General features: G+C 38.4%; 4 protein-coding genes across 4 annotated transcripts; all 4 read left to right on the top strand.

Moving 5' to 3' along the window:
* Positions 1-7,092: 7,092 nt before the first annotated feature.
* LOC141844367 (peroxidase 18-like) lies at positions 7,093-8,431 on the top strand. Its single transcript, XM_074732418.1, has 4 exons — positions 7,093-7,338; positions 7,416-7,595; positions 7,660-7,825; positions 7,879-8,431. The coding sequence occupies exons 1-4, from the start codon at positions 7,102-7,104 to the stop codon at positions 8,292-8,294; spliced, it is 999 nt and encodes a 332-aa protein (XP_074588519.1). The 5' UTR covers positions 7,093-7,101; the 3' UTR covers positions 8,295-8,431.
* Positions 8,432-8,976: 545 nt separating this feature from the next.
* Positions 8,977-9,376, top strand: LOC141844412 (protein transport protein Sec61 subunit gamma-like). Its single transcript, XM_074732469.1, has 2 exons — positions 8,977-9,135; positions 9,261-9,376. Exons 1-2 carry the CDS (start codon positions 9,042-9,044, stop codon positions 9,374-9,376), a joined length of 210 nt encoding a protein of 69 aa, XP_074588570.1. The 5' UTR covers positions 8,977-9,041.
* A 7,023-nt stretch (positions 9,377-16,399) lies between these two features.
* LOC141844515 (peroxidase 18-like) lies at positions 16,400-17,684 on the top strand. The gene is made up of 3 exons (XM_074732549.1): positions 16,400-16,645; positions 16,723-16,902; positions 16,966-17,684. The coding sequence occupies exons 1-3, from the start codon at positions 16,409-16,411 to the stop codon at positions 17,545-17,547; spliced, it is 999 nt and encodes a 332-aa protein (XP_074588650.1). The 5' UTR covers positions 16,400-16,408; the 3' UTR covers positions 17,548-17,684.
* Positions 17,685-18,198: 514 nt separating this feature from the next.
* On the top strand, positions 18,199-18,596 carry LOC141844410 (protein transport protein Sec61 subunit gamma-like). Its single transcript, XM_074732467.1, has 2 exons — positions 18,199-18,355; positions 18,481-18,596. Exons 1-2 carry the CDS (start codon positions 18,262-18,264, stop codon positions 18,594-18,596), a joined length of 210 nt encoding a protein of 69 aa, XP_074588568.1. The 5' UTR covers positions 18,199-18,261.
* Positions 18,597-26,269: the final 7,673 nt, after the last annotated feature.

Here is a 26,269-nt window from a genome sequence, read left to right as displayed (position 1 = left end):
ATTTAGCGGCGGTTCTAGAGAACCGCTGGAATAACCGCCACTAAAGTAGATTTTTCGACGGTTGTTTTTGCGGCGGTTCGAAATATTTCCTGGCGGTTTGTTTAGTGGCGGTTAGAAATGATTTCCCGACGGTTGTTTTTTGCGGCGGTTCCAAATAATTTCCCGGCGGTTCTTTTACCGGCGGTTAGAAATGATTTCCCGGCGATTGTTTTTTGCGGCGATTCCAAATAATTTCTCGGCGGTTCTTTTACCGGCGGTTCAAAATACTTTCCCGACAGTTTGCTAAAACTGCCGCGAAATGGTTTCCCGGCGGTTTGCTAAAACTACCGCGAAATAATTTTCTGGAAGTTTAAGCTTTGAGTGTGCAATTACAGAATTTTCAGCATGTGATGATTTTTATAAATAAATAGAAAATTTAAACTAAAAATTGTAATAAATAGAAAATTTTACTTGCATTAATTTCTTGGAAAACTAGTGAACAAATATGAGTCATTACACACGGATATCAAAATTATCAAATGTCAAATCACAGACAATGAATTTAGGTTACAAAAAGAACTAAAACTTTGTTTGGTTACAAAAAAACTGAGAAATCTCTCTAGCTTTCTCAATGTCAAATCCTAAAAATAGATCCCTCGCTTTTCCTTCAACTAGGTTGTAAATTCATTGCTTTTTGAAAAATAGTCATCCTTGGAGAGCTCTTCAACTTGTAAAGTAGTCATGCATGCACAAATACAAAAAAAAAAAATTAGAAGAGACAAACTATAACTTAAAGAACAAAACACCAGCATGTAAATCTACTTCGATACTTTTAACAACAGTATCCCTTCATAAAAATAATCAGTATATAGTATGTTTCGACTATAAGAAGTCAAAACCAGATTGAAGGAAAAACATAAAATTTTGCTGGAAATGAGTTGAACTGCAGATGACTCAAATTAACCGTTAGGCTGAGCTGAGCCTTAGGACGTTTCATTCATGTTTAGCTGCAGATGACTCAAAGTAACCTATTGGCATTTCTTGAGTTTCATTCGTGGCATGTGGCAAAGAGCTGAGCCGTTAGGCTTTTGGGCTCAGGAATATAGAAATGGATAGAGTAAAGAGAACTCCAGATGCAAGGACAGCAGCAAATACATCTTCCCTCAAACAACCTGAAAGAACTACATCTTCCCTCGAGTCCTGAAATCGAGCTAAATGCTAGGTATCGATCGAACTACAGATGCAAGATTGAAGGAAAAGCACAAAATTTTGCTGGAAATAATTAGCAGGTCAAGCATGCTGGAAATAATTAACAAGAATGCTGTTGGAAATAATTAACAAGAATGCTGCTGGAAATAATTAGAAGGTCAAGCACAAAATTTTGGGTATTTTGGGAAAGTATTGACCAAATGTGATTCTCATTTCAGAATGTTTATTTACATCGCTAGTATTGCAGTTGGATTCAAAAGCACATTTTGCCAAAACAGATCTCAGACCATGAGAAAGCCCCACAAGTGTCATGAATACCATGTTTTACATAGCAAGTGATGGTGAAACAGTAGAGACCTACTACCTTCTCATGGAAACACTGATCTGCTACAAACCGTAATCAAGTGGGAGGTACAACCGTAGCCTTTTGATATCAGTAACAGAATAAGCAAAGAGGGAAAACAATACATTTAGAGAGGAAAAAAATAATTCCATTTTCCTGAATCCTTTTTAGCTAAATAGACATACCAGATAAGAGTCGCCTTGGCCACTAACTTTCGTAGAACCTTGTGAAAACCTGAAAAGAGAATATATAAAGCAACAAATTAGTTAGGTGGCCATCGTAGAACCGCTAGAATAACTTTCGTAGAACCTTGTGAAAACCTGAAAACATGAATTTTTATTCAAAAACAAGCAAATATTTAATCATTTTCCCTTTACCGTTTAAACATTAGGAGGAATTGAGCTTTCTTTGGGATATGCTTTAATAGCAAAATGAACCAGTTGAAATTTTCTAGAGATGCAGACATTTAAAACAGATGAGACACATGTCAATACCTTAGAAAAGAATGATCCACATAACTCTGGAGCCCTGTACCATCTGGTGGCAACATAATCCTGTCACATGTTAGGGATTTGGAATGGTGAAAATTTACCATTAACTTCTTAGATTTCAAATCAGAAAAAAAATTACAATAGGATATAAAAAAGGAAATTTGGAAATAAATAAGAAAGAACCAGGCACTTTTCCACTTACTGTCCAAAAAATTGTTGTGGGGGTATCACTAAATGCAACTCTTGCTAATCCAAAATCACAAATCTTCAGTTTGCAGTTTGCATTTGCTAGTATGTTCTTTGGCTTTAAATCACAATGATACACATTAGCTGCATGTAACATCACACAATGTTACGACATCAGAACAATAACAAAATAATAAGAGAAAAACAGTGTATCACAAGTAGAAAAAAGAATTCAGAGTAAGTGAATGATGAACTGGTCAAGGAAATGATCTGTTGCACAACATTTTCAACACCATGAAAGAAGGAATTCAAAGTTATTGCACCTAAGTAAATGAAGCGACTATAAACCACAAAATAGTACAAACATTTCTAACAGTCAATGTACATTGATTCATATGAAGAATGAAATTTCCATTCATTTGATCAAAGTAAAACAAAAACTGAGCCATCAGCTATTCAATGTCTGCAACATAGTGAACCAACATATTAGATTGAAGATGGTCGCAACACCTATTCATGAATTGAAACAATTTCATATTTAGCATGTGGAATATACAGCAACATCACCAAACTGTCTCAAAACTCAGTATTCAGTAAGTTGACATCAGTAGAACACTAATTGCTATCCAAAAGGGGTCATAGAACTCTAATAATTTTTTCAAATTCTAGAAAAATAACAGTATCCTTATTGATATGAAAGTTCCTCAGAAGCAAACTAGTAGAATGCTTTGTTAATTAATCAACAAAATAAAATTCCAATAGAAATGCAAAAATATTCTCATTGCTTTTGATGCTCAGATGATGAGATTACAAACCCAACATGAGTGAATCATATCAAGGCACAGTCCATGGGAGTAAGTAATAAAACTCTTGATGTGTAAAAATTGTAATAGGGGAACCCTCCTGGAAAATTGGCTTTACTGTAAAGACCTGGTCCTGGTCCTGCCAATGCACAATCATCTGCATGCCAATGCACAATCATCTGCATGATACCTTGAAGTCTTTATTGGCTTGCTTTAATCAACACCTGGTTGGTATGTTTATCCCAATGCCATTATTGTTACCTAGCTTGGAAACTAACCTACTTAAACTTGAGATGGTAAAACAAAACTGACTAACAAAGTCGATGGTGAACAATCAAGAGTTCAACTTGATGATTTCAAAGCTGATGGCTGGAGCACAGGGTGAAGTGTAGGAAATCGGGTAAGCAAGCACAAAAATCGGGAAATCGGGTAAGCAAGCACAGCAAGAGGGTAAGCTAGCAGATGTCTAAACCCTAAAGCAATCACGGTTTCGCCTAAGCAAGCACAGAAATTGGGTATAGCAGATCAGTTGGGATCATTTGGAAATAATAGATCCAAATCAAGAGGGAAAAGTGGGAGAACGCATACCTCTCCTGGCCCTAAAGAGGGAGTTGCCGTCCGGTGGCCGACGGAGTGCGCGAGAAAGAGGGCGATCGAGTGGAACTCGACCTGGAGAGCCTGGCTTGCCGAGTTCCAACCGTGGGCGTGCCCCGACTGTCGGACCAGTTGTCGAAGGCGAAGATGGCGAAGAGTCGATGCGTGGAGACGTGATGGGGGAAGAGAGCGGCGCGAGGGGATGCGGAAGAGAGCGAGTAGAAGGAGAGAGTTAGGGCACAACGTGAAGGAGAGAGCTAGGGTCGTCCGATCGAAATCTAAGAGCTTGGATCGAAACCGTGGGCGCGGAAGAGATCCACGTCGATGCTAATTAGTAATTAGTGTTATTTTGATTAAATAAAAAATAATTTTTAAATGGTCGAAAAATATAATATAGCGACAGTTAAAATTTAAACCGCCGCGAATTAAATTTTAAATCACCGTGAATTACTAAACCGCCGCAAATCAAATTTAAATCGCCGCTAAAAAATTTGTTTTTGCGGCGGTTAATTGAAACCGCCGGGAAAAGGATAATAGCGGCGGTTTTAAGAACCACCGCTAAATAACTGCCGCTAAAAATTTGTTTTTACGGCGGTTAATTGAAACCGCCGAGAAAATGGATAATAGCTAAATAACCGCCACAAAATCATAATTTTTTAGTAGTGTGGTGGCACATGGGTAAGAGGTTGCACTATAGTTGGGTGTGACCAGGACTGGCTACATTGTCCTCCTGCTACACTGTCACTCCCTACTTATTGTTAGTGGTCAGTGTGTAGTATGTCCTGTTTGGCGCCTCAGCTCACTGCCCTAGGGGGTGACTGGGGGTGGCGAGTGCAGACAGTGACTATGTCCCGTTTGGCATCTCAGTTCACTACGTGAGGGAGTGACTGAGGGTGACGAGTGCAGATAGGGACTTGTATTTTATTGCGATGGTTGATGTATATTACATGCATTTGTTGGTAGGATTATTACATAGTTTACTTTATCCATATGGTCGTGACTGTTGCACTTGTTTGCTATGATTGTTGCACTGTGTGACATAACATACATGATTACATGCTATGATTCATTTATCTGTTGTACAGTATGTTCTTTCTTTGTTGTATCCATTGATATACCATGTTCGGTTACCTTGATACATGATACCCTGTTGATACCTGCGACCATGTACATGTTATTCACTTCTTCTATACATGTTACTTTGACTTGTACTCTTTTATTATTTTTGTTGTTTATCCTTACATGCACTTCATTTCTGTACCCACTGAGTATCTAAATGCTTACTATCCAGACCCTGGGGTTGCATTGTTTTCTCCCTAGGTAACAGATAGGTTTATTTGGAGCTTGGAGATTCAGTTGGCTAGTTCCATCTTACATCAGAAGGTCTTCATATGTGTTGGTTGGTTGGATTTTTCATTTGGTTATGGTTATAGTTGTATTTTCATTTTGGGACTTGTAGTGTGGACATGGACTGTAGCTGTGTTAGTCTTGTATTTGTGGTTATTCGTTTTATCAGATTTACGATGTTTTCGCTACGTGGATTTTTTTTCTATCTATTGTTGCAGATTTGACATTGCATGCATGAGTTAGTAACTGTGGTCGTGTAGGCCTTATATTTATTTTGCATTTGTGTGTTGTGCTATATTGCTGAACGTGTAGTGCTTATTACAGCCGCATGTGGCTGTGTATTCATTATATGTATTTAGGGAATGTCATTGTTACAGGAGAGATGCTGCCGAAATTTTTCGAACGGCCTCTCAGGACGTGACAGATCTAGTCTTCCAGGATTGCAGATATGAAGATACTCTTTTCGACGAATATATAAACCCTAGAGAAAGTATGCCGAGAAGGAGGGTGGTGATTATATATATGTTCTTCTCCTTCTTCCATTTACCACTATTTTTTACTTTTCCTAAGTCCATATACTAACTTGAGCATCTGAGTAGCTATGTCAAGCTCTCTCAATGCTTATTCTAATTCTCATCATAATATTGTAGGTATCTTTGATACCTTCCATCTCTTTAGAACCTTCAACACACCGCCTCCGCTGTTCCATCCCGTTAACTCATCATATTGCAATTTGAGACAGGAAGAATAACAATTAAAAATTTAGTACTATCCTAGTAATAAGAGATTACAAGATGTTAAATATTTGTATTTTATACCTAAACCTCTGATCTCTTACAAATACTAGCTCCTACGACCTACAATTTTAAACAAAGTTAAATTAATTTATCGAAACTCGATCATTAATTAACCATATATAATTGTACTCAAACCAAATTAAAGTTAAACATATTGAAACTAATCTATCCATGAATATCAATCCGTTATATTATCGAATAAATTATATCCATATAATTAACCATGCATCCTGCTTGTGTCCAAATTCATCTCCCTCACCGGCCTGCAGTCTCTATCTATATATGTGAGAGTGGATATATATAATCAGGTACGTAGCCCTAGCTAATCAATTAATGTTTAGGTAAATTGGTCAATTCTCCAAATAATTGTAGGAAAATAATTAAAGCTTCTCTCCATTACAATCATGGACCGATCGTTTTCAAGCCAGACTCTACCGAATGAGATTGCTAATTATCCCACAGACATTGTCTTTATTGTTGCTTACTCTACCTCGATCGGTTCCATCATCATCATCGTCGTCCTCAATTCATATATATATATATATATATATATATATATATATTTGTCTCGGTCATTTACAATCGATCGTTAGGCGTGTAATTGCAGGCGCTTCAACACCTGGGTTCATTCGAATTGGCCAAAGAATATTAACAAACTAAGAAAGAATTAATAGTCTAATTAATAATAAACCCTAAATAATACTACCATATAGTCATTTTTAATATTAATTAGGAGATATTTCGAAAAGGAGTCGTCAATTTTGAAAGGAAAATAAGAAGAAGAAGAAGAAAAAAGTTAAGTTGATTATGATCTTACAGTTTAATTAATTAGGCAAGCAAATGCAGGTGGCATTTGTTCTTCAAGCCTCATAAAGGCCGTAGGGGACATCCTCATGCTGCCACCAGCCACAGCTTCCCATTTAGCAACTTCAATGCCTCAAAAGTTAGGTTCATATGGGCCTACTCAATTCCAGACAATTGAGAGTTTAATTCGGAGGCTCCCAAATAATCTCCACTAAGTACAATCTATCGATCGATCGATAAAATACTCATGTGGGGTGGGGAGACATTGCGAAATCATAGTCAAGCCAAGCCAATTTGGACACAAACTTACTTATACTTTACTATCAAAATAATCACAATGCCCACCGATTGAGTATTCATTCATGTGTTTTCAAAGTATGATTAAGTTAGTTACTATAGAGTATATTTGTTAAAATGAATAAGGGTTGAATCTCGATGAAGTTGAGATAATATTCATTCATGAGGCTGACTTTCACCGAATTCGCTCGCAATAAATAGCCAGCGGAACACGATTCCCTTGATGTATCATCAGTCGGACTAATCTGATCATGGCAGTCGGCGCCATGAAACTCCACCAAGCCTTTCATTTTTCCGTCTTCGAGCTCACCCTCTTGGCCCTGCTCGCCTCAGCGCCTGCTGCTGCGCAACTCTCTCCGGGCTTCTACTCTTTCTCCTGCCCGAACGCGGAGCTGCTCGTGAGGGGCGCCGTTCGCTCGGCTTCCGCCATGGACTCCACGGTTCCTGCCAAGCTCCTTCGCCTCCTCTTCCATGATTGCCTAGTCGAGGTTCTTATATCTTTCTCGATGCATGCATGCGATGAATACTACTGCTACGTACGTGACCATCGTGGCTAGCTTTGTAGGGGTGCGATGGTTCAGTGTTGGTGCAAGGGAACGGAGCAGAGAGCAGCGATCCCGCGAATAAGTCTCTAGACGGCTTCTACGTGGTGGAGTCCGCCAAGAGATTGCTAGAGATTTTGTGCCCGGGGACCGTCTCTTGCGCTGATATCCTCGTTCTCGCTGCCAGAGATGCCGTGGCACTGGTAATTTTTCAAAAATTAATTATAAAAAAATAAAAAATATATATAATTGTTGAAAATTTCATAGTCGGGAGGCCCTTCGGTGGAGGTTCCGTTAGGGAGAAGAGATGGAGTTACATCGTCGGCGTCGGATGTGAGACCTAACATGGTGGACACTGTCTTCTCCCTCGACCAACTGACGCAACGCTTCACCTCGAAGGGATTGTCGATCGATGACCTCGTCGTTCTTTCTGGTGCTAATCTTTCACATAAGTTACCTAACATCTGAAACCTTCGTTCGCCGGAGGTGCCCACACCATCGGTTCCTCGCACTGCCGGACATTCAGCGACAGGTTCCAGCAGACCTCCAATGGAAGCCTGGTGCCCGCCGACAACTCCTTGGACAGCAGCTACGCCATGGAGCTCGCCAACAAGTGCTTCGCCGGTGCAAGCGACGGCACCAGCGTGGCCAATGATCCGGTGACTCCCTCGACGTTCGACAACCAGTACTACGCCAATCTGCTGGCCAACAAGGGGCTCCTCCACTCCGACTCGGTTCTGGTCACTGATTCGAGGACGAGGAGTAGGGTTCAGGCGTTGGCGCAGAGCCAGGAGGAGTTCTTCGCGAGCTGGGCAGACTCGTTCGTGAAGCTGTCGACGGTCGGCGTCAAGACTGGGGATCAAGGGCGTATCAAGGTCTCATGCACAAGTATGAATGGTTAAAAGTATGATCCGTAAAAATTTCAAAGGTTGTTTTTTGATCATCATGTAAACTTGTTCGTGGTTATGTTGCTCATGCTTGGTAGGAAATATCGAGCAAAGTTGATATAAGTGTTTGATGTAACTTCTTATTGTTTAAAAAGACGTAAAAAAAGATAAAATCTGTCATCCCAACAATCGATCGCACGACTATATGTGAGAAAGTAAATCGAGAAATTGTAATTCCACAACTATCTGTGAAGAGGTAAATTGAGAAACTCATGACGAAGGAGGATTATTTGAACCTTTGTTTTTTTGTAAGTCTACTCCGTCGTAATCAACTCAGTTATGCCCCGAACAGTAATAAAAAACACTCAAACTAGTAATAAGAGAATTATAATTTGAATCTCAAATGGATTAAATAGCCTCTTGAAAGTTTGATTAGCGAGTATAGTTTTCTATTTGAGATGAAAATAATATGACTAAAATGGTTTTATTAGTATTGATTATAGAAATTTATTTTTTATAAAAAAAAGTCTACTAAATTTAACTCATTTATTGTTGACTTCAAATGAGCGATTTTATCTGGCCGTTGATTCAGTGATATTCCCGATCTCATTTTGAACGGCTACGATTAGGAGCAGTGGAGGGTTTTCTCCTTTATAAATGGCCTGATGCGGTGGTGCTGTTCTTGGCTTTCGACGGTGTGCACTGGTCAAATTCTCTCCTCTCCCGATCGCGATCTCCGGGTAGGGTTGGTGGTGATCATCGATGGACGCCTTAGACTCTGTGGTCGATCCCTTGAGGGAGTTCTCCAAGGACAGCATCCGTCTCGTTAAGCGATGCCACAAGCCCGATCGCAAGGGTGAGTTCGCCATCAATTTTTCTATCGTTTTTGTTGATTCGATCGGCGCCCGCTGCTTCTCGGTTGTCTAGATTTTTGTGCATGTTGTTTGCGTTCTTATGGATCTGCACGGATCGGCCTCGCAGAGTTCACTAAGGTTGCTGTCCGGACTGCGATTGGCTTCGTGGTGATGGGGTTCGTCGGGTTCTTCGTCGAGCTGATCTTTATCCCGATCAACAACATCATCGTCGGTTCTGGTTAGGTAATTAATCAGATCAAAGGAAGTTCTTTTTTGATGCATTTGATTTAGTGGCCTTTTAGCTTGAAGTCAGAAAATTTCAATTTTCCCATTAACAAGTCGGCGGTTTTTTTTTCTTATCGTCGTGCCTTGTTTCGTTATCATTGTTCCATTATATCCTGATTAGCAACATCAACGCCGGTTCTAGTTGCGCGATCGAATCAGATCAGAGGAAGTTCTGATTCTGATCCATTTGATTTATGAAATGATTGTTTTGAATTTAACATGCCTGATTTCGTAGGTTTGGAGTTAGAACTTAGAAAGTGTTACTTTCCTTGCAATTCATAGGTTATTTTTTCGTGGGTTATTTTCTCAGATCTCTGTGCCTTCAAATGCTGTTGTTTTGTTATCATTGTTCTGTTACTCGCTTCCTTGTTAAATTAAACGTTCCCAAACATAATGTGCTTAGCTGAAGAACGTTTAAAATTTGATTGGCAACTTATTTACATTATGTTGTTAATTTGGAACCTGTATTGTAGTTATATATAGCTTACCCGAGAGTGATTATATTAAGAACTTTCTGATGCATTAAATACATTAGAAGATACTGTATAATTTCTGTTTCATGTCAACTCTGATTTATCATGATTGAGCAGACTTCCATTTTTCTAAAATGTTTGATTTCATTGAAGACCTGCATTAACTACTGTGCATTTAGTTAAAACTAGGGTACTGATTTTTTTAATAACAAATAACAAAGATGTGTTACTTTTGAATCACTCATGTCAAATTAGAATTTTTGAATATCTATTGAATGACACACTTCCCTTATTCTTGCTAAGATTAACTGTAATTTGTGGAGTATTTGTGAGCAGATATCAGTCAGATCCAGGGATGGACCATTGGGTGGCTGTCAAGACAATTCTTAAGTACTTACGAAGGACTAAGGATGTGTTCTTGGTATATGGAAACGGTGATATGGTAACACGCGGGTATACTGATGCCAGCTTCCAGACAGACAAGGATGATTCCAGGTCACAGTCTGGATACATATTCACTTTGAATGGTGGCGCAATAAGTTGGAAGAGTTCCAAACAAGACACGGTTGCCGATTCTACCACGGAGGCAGAATATATTGCAGCTTGTGAAGCAGCAAAGGAAGCAGTTTGGATCAGGAAGTTCATCACTGAACTTGAAGTGCATGGCGATTGGCTTTAGGCCAAGTGGGAGTATGTTATATTTGGGAGGTGTCCTAAGGCAATCGCCTTATGATTATAATTTGTATTGAATAAATTCACTGTTTAAGTGCATATTTTATATGTTTGATTGGATCTTAGACTTGTTCACTGAATGTCCACAATACATTTCATAGCATGAGAGAATTTGTGATACGATCACAAACTGTGAGTTTCTCTACATGTGTAATTATGAAAGTATTGAAACTTTCCCTAGTCGATGAATTGATGAACACGGACGTCATCAATTCTGTTGAGACTAGCACGTTTATACTCCTTGGTTTACCAAGCAGTAGCTCTCACTAGCTGGAGACATTGGATGTTGAGAGTTAAACGTGGATGCTAGTTAAAGGTAACTAGTTCATTGGAGTGACCTGCCATGAGACTTCATGTGGTTCCCTTTTATGTCAATGAAGTTCTCAGTGCAGCTTAAGTGCGAGTTTCCTCAGACTTGCGGTATTCAAGTCACCTTGGTCGCGGAAGCTTATACTTTAACATCTTAAGTAAGCATCTCCAAGGAGGTGTGGACCCGAGATGATTGGGTATAAGTTGAAGTGCCCGAAGGTGTTTGAATAGCCCACAGAGGATTCACCGCTCTTTATAAAAAGAGACGTATACCCTACGGCCGCTTGTTTGGATTGTTACTGAAAGTCTTTGGCCAAAGCAACACGTATTCTTGAACACGTGTACGAGTAACTCGAATCCTCAGAACAAGGAAGTAAGCTTGGGCTAGGTGTGACGTAGTCAGCCTAGTGGGGACTGACACACACAGACCATGTCCTGAACCAAGCGGGTATAAGACGGTGAAAGGAACGAGGCACGTTTCAGTAAAGCTGCTGAAGGGTTTAGAAATTGTTCTGAAATCAGTTATTGATTTTCCGGTCAATTGGGGATCATGATGTACTACTAGGTGCCACTCATGATCGATCCGAAATTAGGAGTTAATTTCGGACGGCCAACATAACCGGAAACCTATTGGGTCACACGCATTACAAGTTTGAAAGGACTTAAAACGAGTTTGGGGATTAGATTCTCAGAACAGAAGAAATCCGGTTAGACCGGACAAAGGCAAATGATGGATTCTATCTTATGAAGATGGATTAATCGAAATCGGAAATGATCTGGTTGGTGAACCAGACAAATCGATTTTGAACCAAAGATTGAACCAACTTGGTTTGGTTCATGTTGGAAGGCATTTTGGCAAAAAGGAAGGCATGACAAGCTTCGTCTTGAGAAGACGAAACAAACGAAACTTGTTTGGGTTGAATCGGAGTTCATTTGGTCATTCAATTAAAGGATTTGGTTGCGAACCAAGTTGAACCAAACCAAAATTCGAGTTGAACCAAAAACAAATTAACATTAAACATTGAACCCGGTTCAATGAGAAAAACCCTAAAGCCTAAAACCGGTTCAAGGTATTACCGGTTCGCCACTTCTTCTTCCTCAAACGCGAGTTGCGTTTTCTCAGCCCGACGCCGACCGCCAAAACAGGAAAGGAATCTTCCTTGATGGCCGGATCTCGAGCAAAGAAGGAAGCAATTTCTTCTTCCAGGCCGTCACGCACACAAAGAAGGCAACAACATCCTTTGATTGCTGCTGATTTTGCAAGATAAGGAAGGAGATTTGATCTTCTTTCCAAAGCTGACGGTGAGGAAAAGGAAGGAGGGTTGGCCGGCTAGATGGAGATTTGGGTTTCGGCTCTTTAAAAGGAGGTGAGGCCGGTGGTTTTAGTGATCGAAACCTCTCTTGCGGTTTTTCTCTTCCACCGATTCTTCCCTTTTTCCTTGTTTCTGTCCGAAGCAAGAACCTGCTGGTTCTTTGTTTCTGTCGGCCGGAAACCACCACAACCGGAGCTTCTCCCTGTGCTGTCCGGTGTTGCTGCCGAGCTTGCTGCTGTGAGCTTGTGCTTGCTGCCGTGAGCTACTGCTTGCTTGCTGCCGTAAGCTTGCTGGAGCTGGAGCTACTGCTTGCTTGCTGCCGTTTGTTGCTTGCTGCCGTGAGCTCCTTTTGCTGCCTGCTGCTGTGCCTTTGTGAAGATCACCGGAAACCAGTTTACCGGCGATCGTTAGAAAACCCCGGAAACGAAAGCAACGTGTGTTGTTGCGCGTTTCCGATTTTAGGGTATTCTTCTGTATCGACCGTTGCTGATTTACGGCTAGTGACGTAACCAGCAACACGACTCGAGCTTGAGAAGCCGTCCTGACATACTTGGCGTGGATCACCGATAGAGACGACTCAACGGTTCATGCCCTTTCCGCTGAAAGTCATACAGCAGGTATACCTAGAATAAAAGTTATTCTTTAAATTTTATTTTTCTGCTGTCATACAATCCTGTTGTATCTTGCATGCGTGGTTGCGAGTGTTGTAATAACTTAGCTTGTTATTTGTTTTCTTCCGCTGTGTATTCGTTTTTGAAACGCATAAACACGCGCAACGCACCTAGCCGATCCCAACATATCATTTTAGTAAATGATGTATTATTGTGTAATTTCAAGACTTTGATTTGATTAGTCCTGTTCTCTTAGAGCTTATTTTCTGAGAGTATTTTCTGGAGTTCTATTGTTGACAAACATCTGATCAGGTGGGTACCCTGTACTTGGTTAATATAGATTTTCTATTCCAGTGCATATGTTGTTATTATCCTGTTTATCCTGCTGATATCCATGATGGTTGAGTTAGTATCTAGTTGATACCTTTGAAAAATCATTGTTTAATACTTGTCGTTGACTTTATGATGATCTATTGATACCATGTTGATATACTCTTGTTAGCTATATATCATCTATCTTGTTGATACCCGTATGATTCATTGTCTGATACATGTCATATGATCTCTAATGGAATAACTGTTGTATTATTAACCTATGTATATTCCTGTTGACTCATGTTGACTCCTGTTAAACATGCTAATTAGTCTTAGCTATTACATGTTGGGATGATCATCATACATCCATATGCTAGTTGTAGATGTTGTTGCTATTGGCTCTTACCTGACACCGTGTTGTGGTGGCACATGGATAAGAGGTTGCACTATAGTTGGGTGCGACCAGGATTGGCTACATTGCCCTCCTGCTACACTGTCACTCCCTACTTATTGTTAGTGGTCAGTGTGCAGTATATCCTGTTTGGCGCCTTAGCTCACTGCCCTAGGGGGTGACTGGGGGTGGCGAGTGCAGACAGTGACTATGTCCCGTTTGACACCTCAGTTCACTGCCTGAGGGAGTGACTGGGGGTGACGAGTGCAGACAAGGACTTGTATTTGATTGCGATAGTTGATGCATATTACATGCATTTGTTGGTAAAATTATTACATAGTTACTTTATCCATATGGTCGTGACTGTTACACTTGTTTGCTATGATTGTTGCACTGCGTGACATAACATACAAGATTACATGCTATGATTCATTTATCTGTTGTACAGTATGTTCTTCCTTTGTTGTATCCGTTGATATACCATGTTCGGTTACCTTGATACATGATACCCTGTTGATACCTGCGACCATGTACATGTTATTCACTTCTTCTATATATGTTACTTTGACTTGTACTCTTTTATTATTTTTGTTGTTTACCCTTACATGCACTTCATTCCTGTACCCACTGAGTATCTAAATGCTTACTACCCAGACCCTAGGGTTGCTTTGTTTTCTCCCCAGGTAACAGATAGGTTTATTTGGAGCTTGGAGATTCAGTTGACTAGTTCCATCTTACATCAGAAGGTCTTCATATATGTTGGTTGGTTGGATTTTTCATTTGGTTATGGTTATAGTTGTATTTCCATTTTGGGACTTGTAGTTTGGACATGGACTGTAGCTGTGTTAGTCTTGTATTTGTGGTTATTCGTTTTATCAGATTTACGATGTTTTCGCTACGTGGAATATTTTTTTCTATCTATTGTTGTAGATTTGACATTGCATGCATGAGTTAGTAACTGTGACCATGTAGGCCTTATATTTATTTTGTATTTGTGTGTTGTACTGTATTGTTGAACGTGTAGTGCTTATTCCAGCCGCATGTGACTGTGTATTCATTATATGTATTTAGGGAAGGTCATTGTTACAGGAGAGATACTGTCGAAATTTTTTGAACGGCCTCCCAGGACGTGACAGATCTAGTCTTCCAGGATTGCAGATATGAAGATACTCTTTTCGACGAATATATAAACCCTAGAGAAAGTATGCCGAGAAGGAGGGTGGTGATTATATATATGTTCTTCTCCTTCTTCCATTTACCACTATTTTTTACTTTTCCTAAGTCCATATATTAACTTGAGCATCTGAGTAGCTATGTCGAGCTCTCTCAATGCTTATTCTAATTCTCATCAGAATATTATAGGTATCTTTGATACCTTCCATCTCTTTAGAACCTTCAACACACCGCCTCCGCTGCTCCATCCCGTTAACTCATCATATTGCAATTTGAGACAGGAAGAATAACAATTAAAAATTTAGTACTATCCTAGTAATAAGAGATTACAAGATGTTAAATATTTGTATTTTATACCTAAACCTCTGATCTCTTACAAATACTAGCTCCTACGACCTACAATTTTAAACAAAGTTAAATTAATTTATCGAAACTCGATCATTAATTAACCATATATATATAATTGTACTCAAACCAAAGTTAAACATATTGAAACTAATCTATCCATGAATATCAATCCGTTATTATTATCGAATAAATTATATCCATATAACCATCCTGCTTGTGTCCAAATTCATCTCCCTCACCGGCCTGCACTCTCTATATATGTGACAGTGGATATATATAATCAGGTACGTAGCCCTAGCTATCAATTAATGTTTAGGTAAATTGGTCAATTCTCCAAATAATTGTAGGAAAATAATTAAAGCTTCTCTCCATTACAATCATGGACCGATCGTTTTCAAGCCAGACTCTACCGAATGAGATTGCTAATTATCCCACAGACATTGTCTTTATTGTTGCTTACTCTACCTCGATCGGTTCCATCATCATCATCGTCGTCCTCAATTCATATATATATATATATATATATATATATATATATTTGTCTCGGTCATTTACAATCGATCGTTAGGCGTGTAATTGCAGGCGCTTCAACACCTGGGTTCATTCGAATTGGCCAAAGAATATTAACAAACTAAGAAAGAATTAATAGTCTAATTAATAATAAACCCTAAATAATACTACCATATAGTCATTTTTAATATTAATTAGGAGATATTTCGAAAAGGAGTCGTCAATTTTGAAAGGAAAATAAGAAGAAGAAGAAGAAAAAAGTTAAGTTGATTATGATCTTACAGTTTAATTAATTAGGCAAGCAAATGCAGGTGGCATTTGTTCTTCAAGCCTCATAAAGGCCGTAGGGGACATCCTCATGCTGCCACCAGCCACAGCTTCCCATTTAGCAACTTCAATGCCTCAAAAGTTAGGTTCATATGGGCCTACTCAATTCCAGACAATTGAGAGTTTAATTCGGAGGCTCCCAAATAATCTCCACTAAGTACAATCTATCGATCGATCGATAAAATACTCATGTGGGGTGGGGAGACATTGCGAAATCATAGTCAAGCCAAGCCAATTTGGACACAAACTTACTTATACTTTACTATCAAAATAATCACAATGCCCACCGATTGAGTATTCATTCATGTGTTTTCAAAGTATGATTAAGTTAGTTACTATAGAGTATATTTGTTAAAATGAATAAGGGTTGAATCTCGATGAAGTTGAGATAATATTCATTCATGAGGTCTGACTTTCACCGAATTCGCTCGCAATAAATAGCCAGCGGAACACGATTCCCTTGATGTATCAGTCGGACTAATCTGATCATGGCAGTCGGCGCCATGAAACTCCACCAAGCCTTTCATTTTTCCGTCTTCGAGCTCACCCTCTTGGCCCTGCTCGCCTCAGCGCCTGCTGCTGCGCAACTCTCTCCGGGCTTCTACTCTTTCTCCTGCCCGAACGCGGAGCTGCTCGTGAGGGGCGCCGTTCGCTCGGCTTCCGCCATGGACTCCACGGTTCCTGCCAAGCTCCTTCGCCTCCTCTTCCATGATTGCCTAGTCGAGGTTCTTATATCTTTCTCGATGCATGCATGCGATGAATACTACTGCTACGTACGTGACCATCGTGGCTAGCTTTGTAGGGGTGCGATGGTTCAGTGTTGGTGCAAGGGAACGGAGCAGAGAGCAGCGATCCCGCGAATAAGTCTCTAGACGGCTTCTACGTGGTGGAGTCCGCCAAGAGATTGCTAGAGATTTTGTGCCCGGGGACTGTCTCTTGCGCTGATATCCTCGTTCTCGCTGCCAGAGATGCCGTGGCACTGGTAATTTTTCAAAAATTATTTATAAAAAAATAAAAATATATATAATGGTTGAAAATTTCATAGTCGGGAGGCCCTTCGGTGGAGGTTCCGTTAGGGAGAAGAGATGGAGCTATTTCGTCGGCGTCGGATGTGAGACCGAACATGGTGGACACTGTCTTCTCCCTCGACCAACTGACGCAACGCTTCACCTCGAAGGGATTGTCGATCGATGACCTCGTCGTTCTTTCTGGTGCCCACACCATCGGTTCCTCGCACTGCCGGACATTCAGCGACAGGTTCCAGCAGACCTCCAATGGAAGCCTGGTGCCCGCCGACAACTCCTTGGACAGCAACTACGCCATGGAGCTCGCCAACAAGTGCTTCGCCGGTGCAAGCGACGGCACCAGCGTGGCCAATGATCCGGTGACTCCCTCGACGTTCGACAACCAGTACTACGGCAATCTGCTGGCCAACAAGGGGCTCCTCCACTCCGACTCGGTTCTGGTCACTGATTCGAGGACAAGGAGTAGGGTTCAGGCGTTGGCGCAGAGCCAGGAGGAGTTCTTCGCGAGCTGGGCAGACTCGTTCGTGAAGCTGTCGACGGTTGGCGTCAAGACTGGGGATCAAGGGCGTATCAAGGTCTCATGCACAAGTATGAATGGTTAAAAGTATGGTCCGTAAAAATTTCAAAGGTTGTTTTTTGATCATCATGTAAACTTGTTCGTGGTTATGTTGCTCATGCTTGGTAGGAAATATCGAGCAAAGTTGATATAAGTGTTTGATGTAACTTCTTATTGTTTAAAAAGACGTAAAAAAAGTGGAATTTGTCATCCCAACGGTCGACTCCATATAATCGGAAATTGTAATTCCAAAAACTACAGTTGATCATGACGAAGGAGGATTATTTGAACCTTTGTTTTCTTCTATAAGTCTGCTCCATCATAACGAACTCAATTATGCCCCGAACAGTAATAAAACACACAAACTAGTAATAAGAGAATTATAATTTGAATCTCAAATGGATTAAATAGCCTCTTGAAAGTTTGATTAGGGAGTATAATTATTTTCTATTTGAGATGAAAATAATATGACTAAAATGGTTTTATTAGTATTGATTATAGAAATTTAATTTTTATAAAAAAAAAGTCTATTAAATTTAACTCATTTATTGTTGACTTCAAATGAGCGATTTTATCTGGCCGTTGATTCAGTGATATTCCCGATCTCATTTTGAACGGCTACGATTAGGAGCAGTGGAGGGTTTTCTCCTTTATAAATGGCCTGATGCGGTGTGCTGTTCTTGGCTTTCGACGGTGGGCGCTGGTCAAATTCTCTCCTCTCCCGATCGCGATCTCCGGGTAGGGTTGGTGGTGATCATCGATGGACGCCTTAGACTCTGTGGTCGATCCCTTGAGGGAGTTCTCCAAGGACAGCATCCGTCTCGTGAAGCGATGCCACAAGCCCGATCGCAAGGGTGAGTTCGCCATCAATTTTTCTATCGTTTTTGTTGATTCGATCGGCGCCCGCTGCTTCTCGGTTGTCTAGATTTTTGTGCATGTTGTTTGCGTTCTTATGGATCTGCACGGATCGGCCTCGCAGAGTTCACTAAGGTTGCTGTCCGGACTGCGATTGGCTTCGTGGTGATGGGGTTCGTCGGGTTCTTCGTCAAGCTGATCTTTATCCCGATCAACAACATCATCGTCGGTTCTGGTTAGGTAATTAATCAGATCGAAGGAAGTTCTTTTGATGCATTTGATTTAGTGGCCTTCTAGTTTGAAGTCAGAAAATTTCAATTTTCCATTAACAAGTCGGCGGTTTTTTTTTCTTATCGTCGTGCCTTGTTTCGTTATCATTGTTCCATTATATCCTGATTAGCAACATCAACGCCGGTTCTAGTTGCGCGATCAATCAGATCAGAGGAAGTTCTGATTCTGATCCATTTGATTTATGAAATGATTGTTTTGAATTTAACATGCCTGATTTCGTAGGTTTGGAGTTAGAACTTAGAAAGTGTTACTTTCCTTACAATTCATAGGTTATTTTTTCGTGGGTTATTTTCTCGGATCTCTGTGCCTTCAAATGCTGTTGTTTTGTTATCATTGTTCTGTTACTCGCTTCCTTGTTAAATTAAACGTTCCCAAACATAATGTGCTTAGCTGAAGAACGTTTAAAATTTGATTGGCAACTTATTTACATTATGTTGTTAATTTGGAACCTGTATTGTAGTTATATATAGCTTACCCGAGAGTGATTATATTAAGAACTTTCTGATGCATTAAATACATTAGAAGATACTGTATAATTTCTGTTTCATGTCAACTCTGATTTATCATGATTGAGCAGACTTCCATTTTTCTAAAATGTTTGATTTCATTGAAGACCTGCATTAACTACTGTGCATTTAGTTAAAACTAGGGTACTGATTTTTTTAATAACAAATAACAAAGATGTGTTACTTTTGAATCACTCATGTCAAATTAGAATTTTTGGAATATCTATTGAATGACACACTTCCCTTATTCTTGCTAAGATGAACTGTAATTTGTGGAGTATTTGTGTAAGAAGTTTTTTTTTGTTTATAGTATTCCTGACTAATTTAAATTTGTAGGTTTAGCGAATATGAATTAACAATGTTTGAACTTATCGGTTGGCTGAAATAAAAATTGTAAAGAGAAATCTGGTTATCTTCTTCTCCTTCAATGTTTTAAGAGGCCATTTCAGGTGGCAAACAGTTGAGCCATTTCAATCCATTTTATAGTGAATGCAGGGGCATAAGATTGACATTAAAAATATTAAAATAACTGTTCAATCAATATAGGCATTTAAAATAATGACTAAACACTATGCATATAATTCATCATATCACATTGCAAGAAAACATATAACACAATAAAACACAAAAATGCATAATAAAATAATATATGCCCAAACAAATAGGTTATAAATAAATATATAAAGTCAAAGGTTTTAAAGCAACAAGCTATGAGGAGTATAGTTTTATGCTTTGTTGTAATAGAACAAACTTGTTGATGCGATGTAAAATCGTTGCCAATGTAAAATATTGACAAAGTGATGGCGACAAGTGGAAACTCCATTAAAAGTCTATAACTGCAGCAATAAAGGTTCTAAAGCTCAACTATTAATTTGGCATATCTTGGAAGATGATAGACCTACTTGGAAAATGATATAAAGTTCATGAATTCCAAAGGGTTGAAGTCAAAAGTCAAAAGCTATCATTAAAAGTCCAACAAATATACTTTAACTTCCCATGCTTGGGAAATTGTAGCATCTTTATGAGGTTTTTTTTAATGTTTTCTATGTGTCTTTATGAGTCCTTTTTATTTTCGATGAGCCCATTTATTAGCATTTATGTTTCGTTTGTGTCTTTATGAGTCCTTTGTGAGTCCTATTATAAATATGTGTACTGCTGTAATGCTGGGATATAAAATAGATATCAAAGTTTTGAGAGTTCTCTTAGGTTGTGTGATACAATCTCCCTATGGTGTGATGTCTAGGAACCTTTAGGTGTGATACCTAAGTTTCTACAATCTCTTTACCACTTCATTCTAGATTTTTACTCGCTAAACCTCCCAACACTCAATATCCTCTTGCGCTACATCATATTTGGTATCAGAGCCAGGTTAATATGTCTACAAGATCCGGGAGGAGCTTTAGAGGGAAGTTGACTGACAGTCAACGTGATGAGATACTTATTTGCATGATGGAACAATTTGATGCCATGCAAATTAGTCTAAATAGTGTTGAAGCCATGATTTCTCAATCTAAAGGTGATCAAGTCCAAGGAGAGCAAGGAGAAACATCTCAAGCAAACAACAACTTGATTTAAGAAGGGTTTCCAACACCTCAACAGCAACAACCTTTGCAGAAAATAATTACCAAGATGGTAATGGAGATATCACAAAGAAAGGTCGAATTGAGTTGCCAGATTTCAAAGGGAAAGTGAACCCCACTTTATTTGTTGATTAGCTTGTGACAATAGAAGAATATTTTGATTGGTACAACATGTCAGATGATCGAAGAGTAAGGTTTGCTCGAATAAAGCTCGTGGGTTTAGCAAAAATATGGTGGATTGGTATTGAAGCAGACATAAGGAGATTAGGGCAACCACCAATCAACTCATGGCAGGAGATGAAAGCTAAACTACAAGAGAAGTATTTACCTACAAATTTCTATGCCAAATTATGTGATCAACTTATTAATTTAAAGTAGAATCACTTGTCTGTAGCTTAGTATATGCAGAAGTTCAATGAGTTAAAGACAAGAAGCCAAATTATTGAAGATCCTAGACAAACTCTTGCAAGGTTTAAAGCTGGATTTAGGTCTGAAATCAAAAGAGAATTATTAAGGCAACCACTTTACAGCCTTGAACAAGCTTTCCAAGTTGCCTTGGATATGGAGTAGTATTTGAATTATTCATTTGGTAAGAAACTTAGAGTTTCAGTGATGAATAAAAGAATTCATGAAACCAACCAACAAGCAAGAGGTGGATTCGTCAACTCATTTAATCAGCAAAGTGACTCTAAACCACCTTTGAAACCAACCAAGTTAAAGAACAAGGACAACATATGTTTCAAGTGTCAACAATCGGGCCATATGGCTTATAATTGTCTTAAAAAGAATCTACATATTGGGATAGAGCACAAAGATGATGTTGAAAATCAAAGAGTAGAAGGAGATGAAAACTCTTTTGATTATGGAGTTTATATTGAAGATGATTTGGAAGAAGATGAAGACACTTCTTTGGCAATTGTTGTTAGGCGTATTCTTACTACTCTAAAAGTCAAAGGTGAAGATTGGCGACGGACATATATTTTTCAGATGTTGGTTCGTTGTGGGAATCAAGCTCATAAGTTTATCATTGATGGAGGAAGCTGTATGAATGTTGTCTCAACATCTATGGTACAACGCCTCAAGCTTCCTACACAACCACATCCCTAACCATACAAGGTCGGATGGATAGATAACATCTCTATTCTGGTAACACAATGCTGCCTTATTTCTCTTGTGAAAATTATAGTGACTATTTGGTGTGACATTATCCCTATGAAAGTAACTCATATACTTCTTAGGAGACCTTGGCTATATCAATGTAAGTTGTTTTATCTAAGTTATTGTAAATGGTGTGTTGAACTTAAAATAAGATTTGAATTATTTTATTTGAATTATTGGTGTGATAAACTTTGTTTTTTTTAACACTCGTGACGAGTAGTTAGAGATAATAGGAGAGATGATCAACGTAGAGAAAAAAGAGCATAATCCTTAGTAAGTAGGAGTCCGGTTGGAGACAATAAGAAAATTCAATCCTAAGATAAGATGTATATTGGGAGGGGAGTTTGATCCAAAGTTTAGGTAATAATAAAGGAGAGCTAGAGTGGAGACGTCACAATTCGTATAGAATCATAGATATATGTTGGTAATAGTTTTTATAAGTTCCGGAGGTAGGAAGGACCTAATCGTTGGTTCATCCATAGTAGAGTTTGTGGCCCCGCTGTCAAGAAAAACATGTAGGGCAAATTCATGACCGTGTATGTTGGTTAACTATTTTATTCGTATATTTACAGTTCTTCTTGTATTGTAGATACTAGGAGTTTTGATAAAGATCATGTTAGTATCTGAAGGTTCACTATCTTCTTGGTCATGTATCAAGAGCCCTTTCCCTTTAGGATCTAGTACAGAATGTTTTTGGAGATGACTTACTTCAGCTTATAATTGGTTCAGTATTGTTTCTAATATAGAAACTCGTGTTTCTAAGAGTGTATTTTTAGTACTGCCTCGGATGATATTTGGAATTCTAATATTATAAGTTTGTTGAAGGCAGAGGTTATATATTTGTTTTCTGCATAGTTTGCAAGTCTCTCGTTTGTCTATAGTAGGATAAAATCTGCATATGTAACAAGGAATATTGTCCATTCCTATCTTAAGATTCCAATTATGCTGGCAATTTCTTAACCCAGCTTGATCTAGTAAAGTAATGGGAGGAAATTTGGGGAACATAAGATCTCATTTGTGAGTTAGGTTTTCTATTTGTCCTGTGATATTATCTAAGTCTAGTTGTATATTAGTATCTTCCAATATTTCTGGAGTCTCATAAGAATTGACTAGAAAAGAGTTAACTAAGTATAATCAGAGAAAGATGAGACTTCTTCTAAGTCATTGATAGATACAATTGAATATATCGAAGATGTTGTAGAAACGTCTGATTGGATTTCTACAAGATCTAAGTTAGGTCAAGAGACTAGTTTAACTTCTCTTGTATATAGATTCTTTCTACTTGGACAAGCAGAAGATAAGTATCTAAGTTGATTACAAGCAAAGCCAATAATGATATTAGCATATGTCTTTTGTAGTTTAAATCTTCTCACATGTTTTTCCTTATTTAAATATAATTTTTGAATTTTATTTTTCCTTAAGTAATATGTTCTTTTGGTTTTTATTTTTGGTTTTGTTTGTATTGCAGGTCTTTGTCTCCTGCGGTAAGGTTGATATTTATTTAAGCCATATTGTTATGGGGTATAAATTTGGCTACAAAAGTCATATTGTTGATTTTCAAGTTGTTTTTGTATTTGAATGTATGTGCATTTTTTTTTTTAAGTATAGAGACAGAGTGTTGGACTCTTAGTCCTATGTTATCATATTATAGTGCTACTTTCTATGCTTTGTGAATTTCTTTTCCTAAATCTTCAAGTAATTTACTAAACAGTCTTTCACCTAATTTAGGATTATAGTAGTTGTCTGATACTGTTGTAAGTACTATAAAGTCATTATAAAAAGGTTTAATTCAATTTCAATTAAAACGCTGAAGTTGTTCTAAGTCTCTCATAGTTTCTCTTTGTCTAATATCTAGACCAATATTAGCATCTCTAGCTGTAAGAAGTTTGTGAATGGTATAACAAAAGTTGAGTATATTATTTTCTTGATATGCTATTCGGGTTTACTTTGGGAATTTTACCTTGTAAGTTTTTCAAGCAGCTCTTGCTACATCTCTTAAGTAATTTTCTCTTGTATCATAGCTTCTCCGGTTTGTATATCTAATTCATGTTTTACTTGGTAATCTTGTTGTACCGAGACAATCCATTGTTCTAAATAAGTATCATATAATTGTGGATCACATTTGGTTATGTTTAGGAGTATCAAATTTCATCCAAAAAAAGTGATTCACATTTGGTTATGTTTAGGAGTATCGAATTTCGTCCAAAAAAAGTGATTTTTGGTGGCCTTTTTTTCATGTGGTTTTAAGACGATTGTTATGTGTATGGAACTATACAATTCTAGGTGGATGTCCTTGTCCATAGTCCATAGTTCTCATAGAACTTTCTGGATATTGTACCTCAAATGGTGGTCTTGGAAGTCGCTGTAGATTCTGTTGGGTTCATTAAATATACTTTTTATTTTCTAGCAAGTAGATTTCTTTCTTCATCGAAATAGAGTTCCTAGTTGCGTTCAAGTTTTAAGTTTTTCTTTTCAAATTGTTTTAGTTCTTCTAGATCTTCTAATGTTAAGTAAATAGCAACTTCTGCTGGCATATACATGCATTATTCGAAGTCTTTGAAGAAGTTTTTGTTTTGAGATTCTTTGTCTTCTATGTTCATCATGTTTAAAGTATTTTTTTAAGTTTGTTGAGAAGTAGAAAGATTATATCTACTAAATCTGGCTGTTAAGTTTTCATATCTATCTTTGTACATGATAGAATATTTGGGTTTAAGTTTTCATATCTATCGTTGTACACGATAGAATTATTAGGTTTAAGTGTCTGATTTTGTTGAGTTATTATTTGATTTCCTTTTTATGTTAGATCTATCTTGTAATATCCGTTTTTGAATATTATTGTGTAAAATTCAGGGTTTCTTCCTAGTATGTATTTTTAAATTGAATTTTGTTCATTTATATTTCAGTTCTAGTATTGTGTGTAACGTTTTGAAATCCTTTTCTTATTGGGTTTTATTTTCGTCTAGTAATTCTTTAACTTACAAGAGTAAAGCTTTGGCCTATAGTTCAAAATTTCTAAGTTTGATTTCTTTAATAAATTTGGCTAACGTTAGAATATTCTTCTTCTTCAGAATAATGATTAAATTTTCTATTTAAAGAGTCTTGGGAATCTTTTAAAAAATCAATATTTCCTCTTAAGGTATTTTAATTCTTGATTTAGTTGTCCTACTGTCAAGGTTTCTTCTCTGCTAGATTGATGTTTGTATGTTCTGTTTGTTTTAACTGGACTTTCCTCCTCCATCTGTCTTAATTTCTGACCACTTTCTTTTTTCACTCTTGCTTTCCTTTCGAGATCCCTTGATAGGACTGACTTTCGATGGCTGCTTGCATGGATTTCCATGTTGCATCTTTTAAAGTTATATTAGCTTGGTTTTGATAAGTCTTTAAAATTTTTTTAGACCTATTTGTAATTCTGCAATTATGTTTAAAAGTGCAGAACTAGAGTGCAAGAAGTGATTAGGCATTTTTATCTGATATAATAATGATGTTTGTAAAAATCAGATGTGGTGATGATTTTTATTGGATAAAGAGTCTAAATAATCCAAGTTAGGTTTTGAAGTCATCTACTTTCACAAAAAATGATAAATCCTAGTTAGTTGCATTGACTCAAGTCCCTGGAGGTGACCGGTCCGGTCCCACGGAATTTTCCACCAAAAGTCATCTACTTTCATGGTCCTAAGTCTTGACGCTTTGATATTAATTTTTCAAAGTTTTGGGATTTTTTTAAGTCTTTAATTTTTCAGTCTGTAAAGTTGTATGTTCATAGTTTAATTTCCTGCTTTAAGTTGCTAGTTTTAATTTTCTTAAGATGTATGTATTTTAGGTTGTTTCCTTAAGATGTATGCACTTTATGTTCTGATAATTAAATACTACTTGATTCGTGCTGCGCGACCCCATGAGCGACACCGTCAACCCACTGCCATTGTCGCCGCTCTCGCCGTGTCGTCCGGCCATTGTCGGTCGCTGGCTCAGGCGCAATCGATGCGTCGCTCGTCGACGCTTCGGTCGGTGTTAGATTTCGACTGAATTGTGGTTGGAATCTGGTGCAATTTGGCTAGAACGCGGTTGGCAGTGGCGCGCGTCGGTTTTCGATTGCGATTTGGTTGAAATCTGATCGCGATTTGGTCGAAAATCGGCACACGCCATTGTTAGTCATGTTTCCGATCAAATTGTGTCGAATTTCAATCACAATTCGATCAGAATTCGACGTCAATCGATGCGTTGACGAGTGACGCTTCGATCGTGCCTGAGCCGACGGTCGGCGGTAGCTGAATGGCGCGGCGATAACGGCGGAGGTTGGGGTGGAATATTGTGCATTTTCACATTTGGACGGTCAGATCTGGTACGCGATCGCTTGATGGACGGTGGATTGCGTGACCTC

Source organism: Curcuma longa, chromosome 13 (assembly GCF_044706935.1).
Source record: "Curcuma longa cultivar G26 ecotype Majalengka, Jawa Barat chromosome 13, ITB_CL_G26_1.1, whole genome shotgun sequence".
NCBI classification, from domain to species: Eukaryota; Viridiplantae; Streptophyta; class Magnoliopsida; order Zingiberales; family Zingiberaceae; genus Curcuma; species Curcuma longa.
This window is presented reverse-complemented; position numbering and strand designations above follow the sequence as displayed.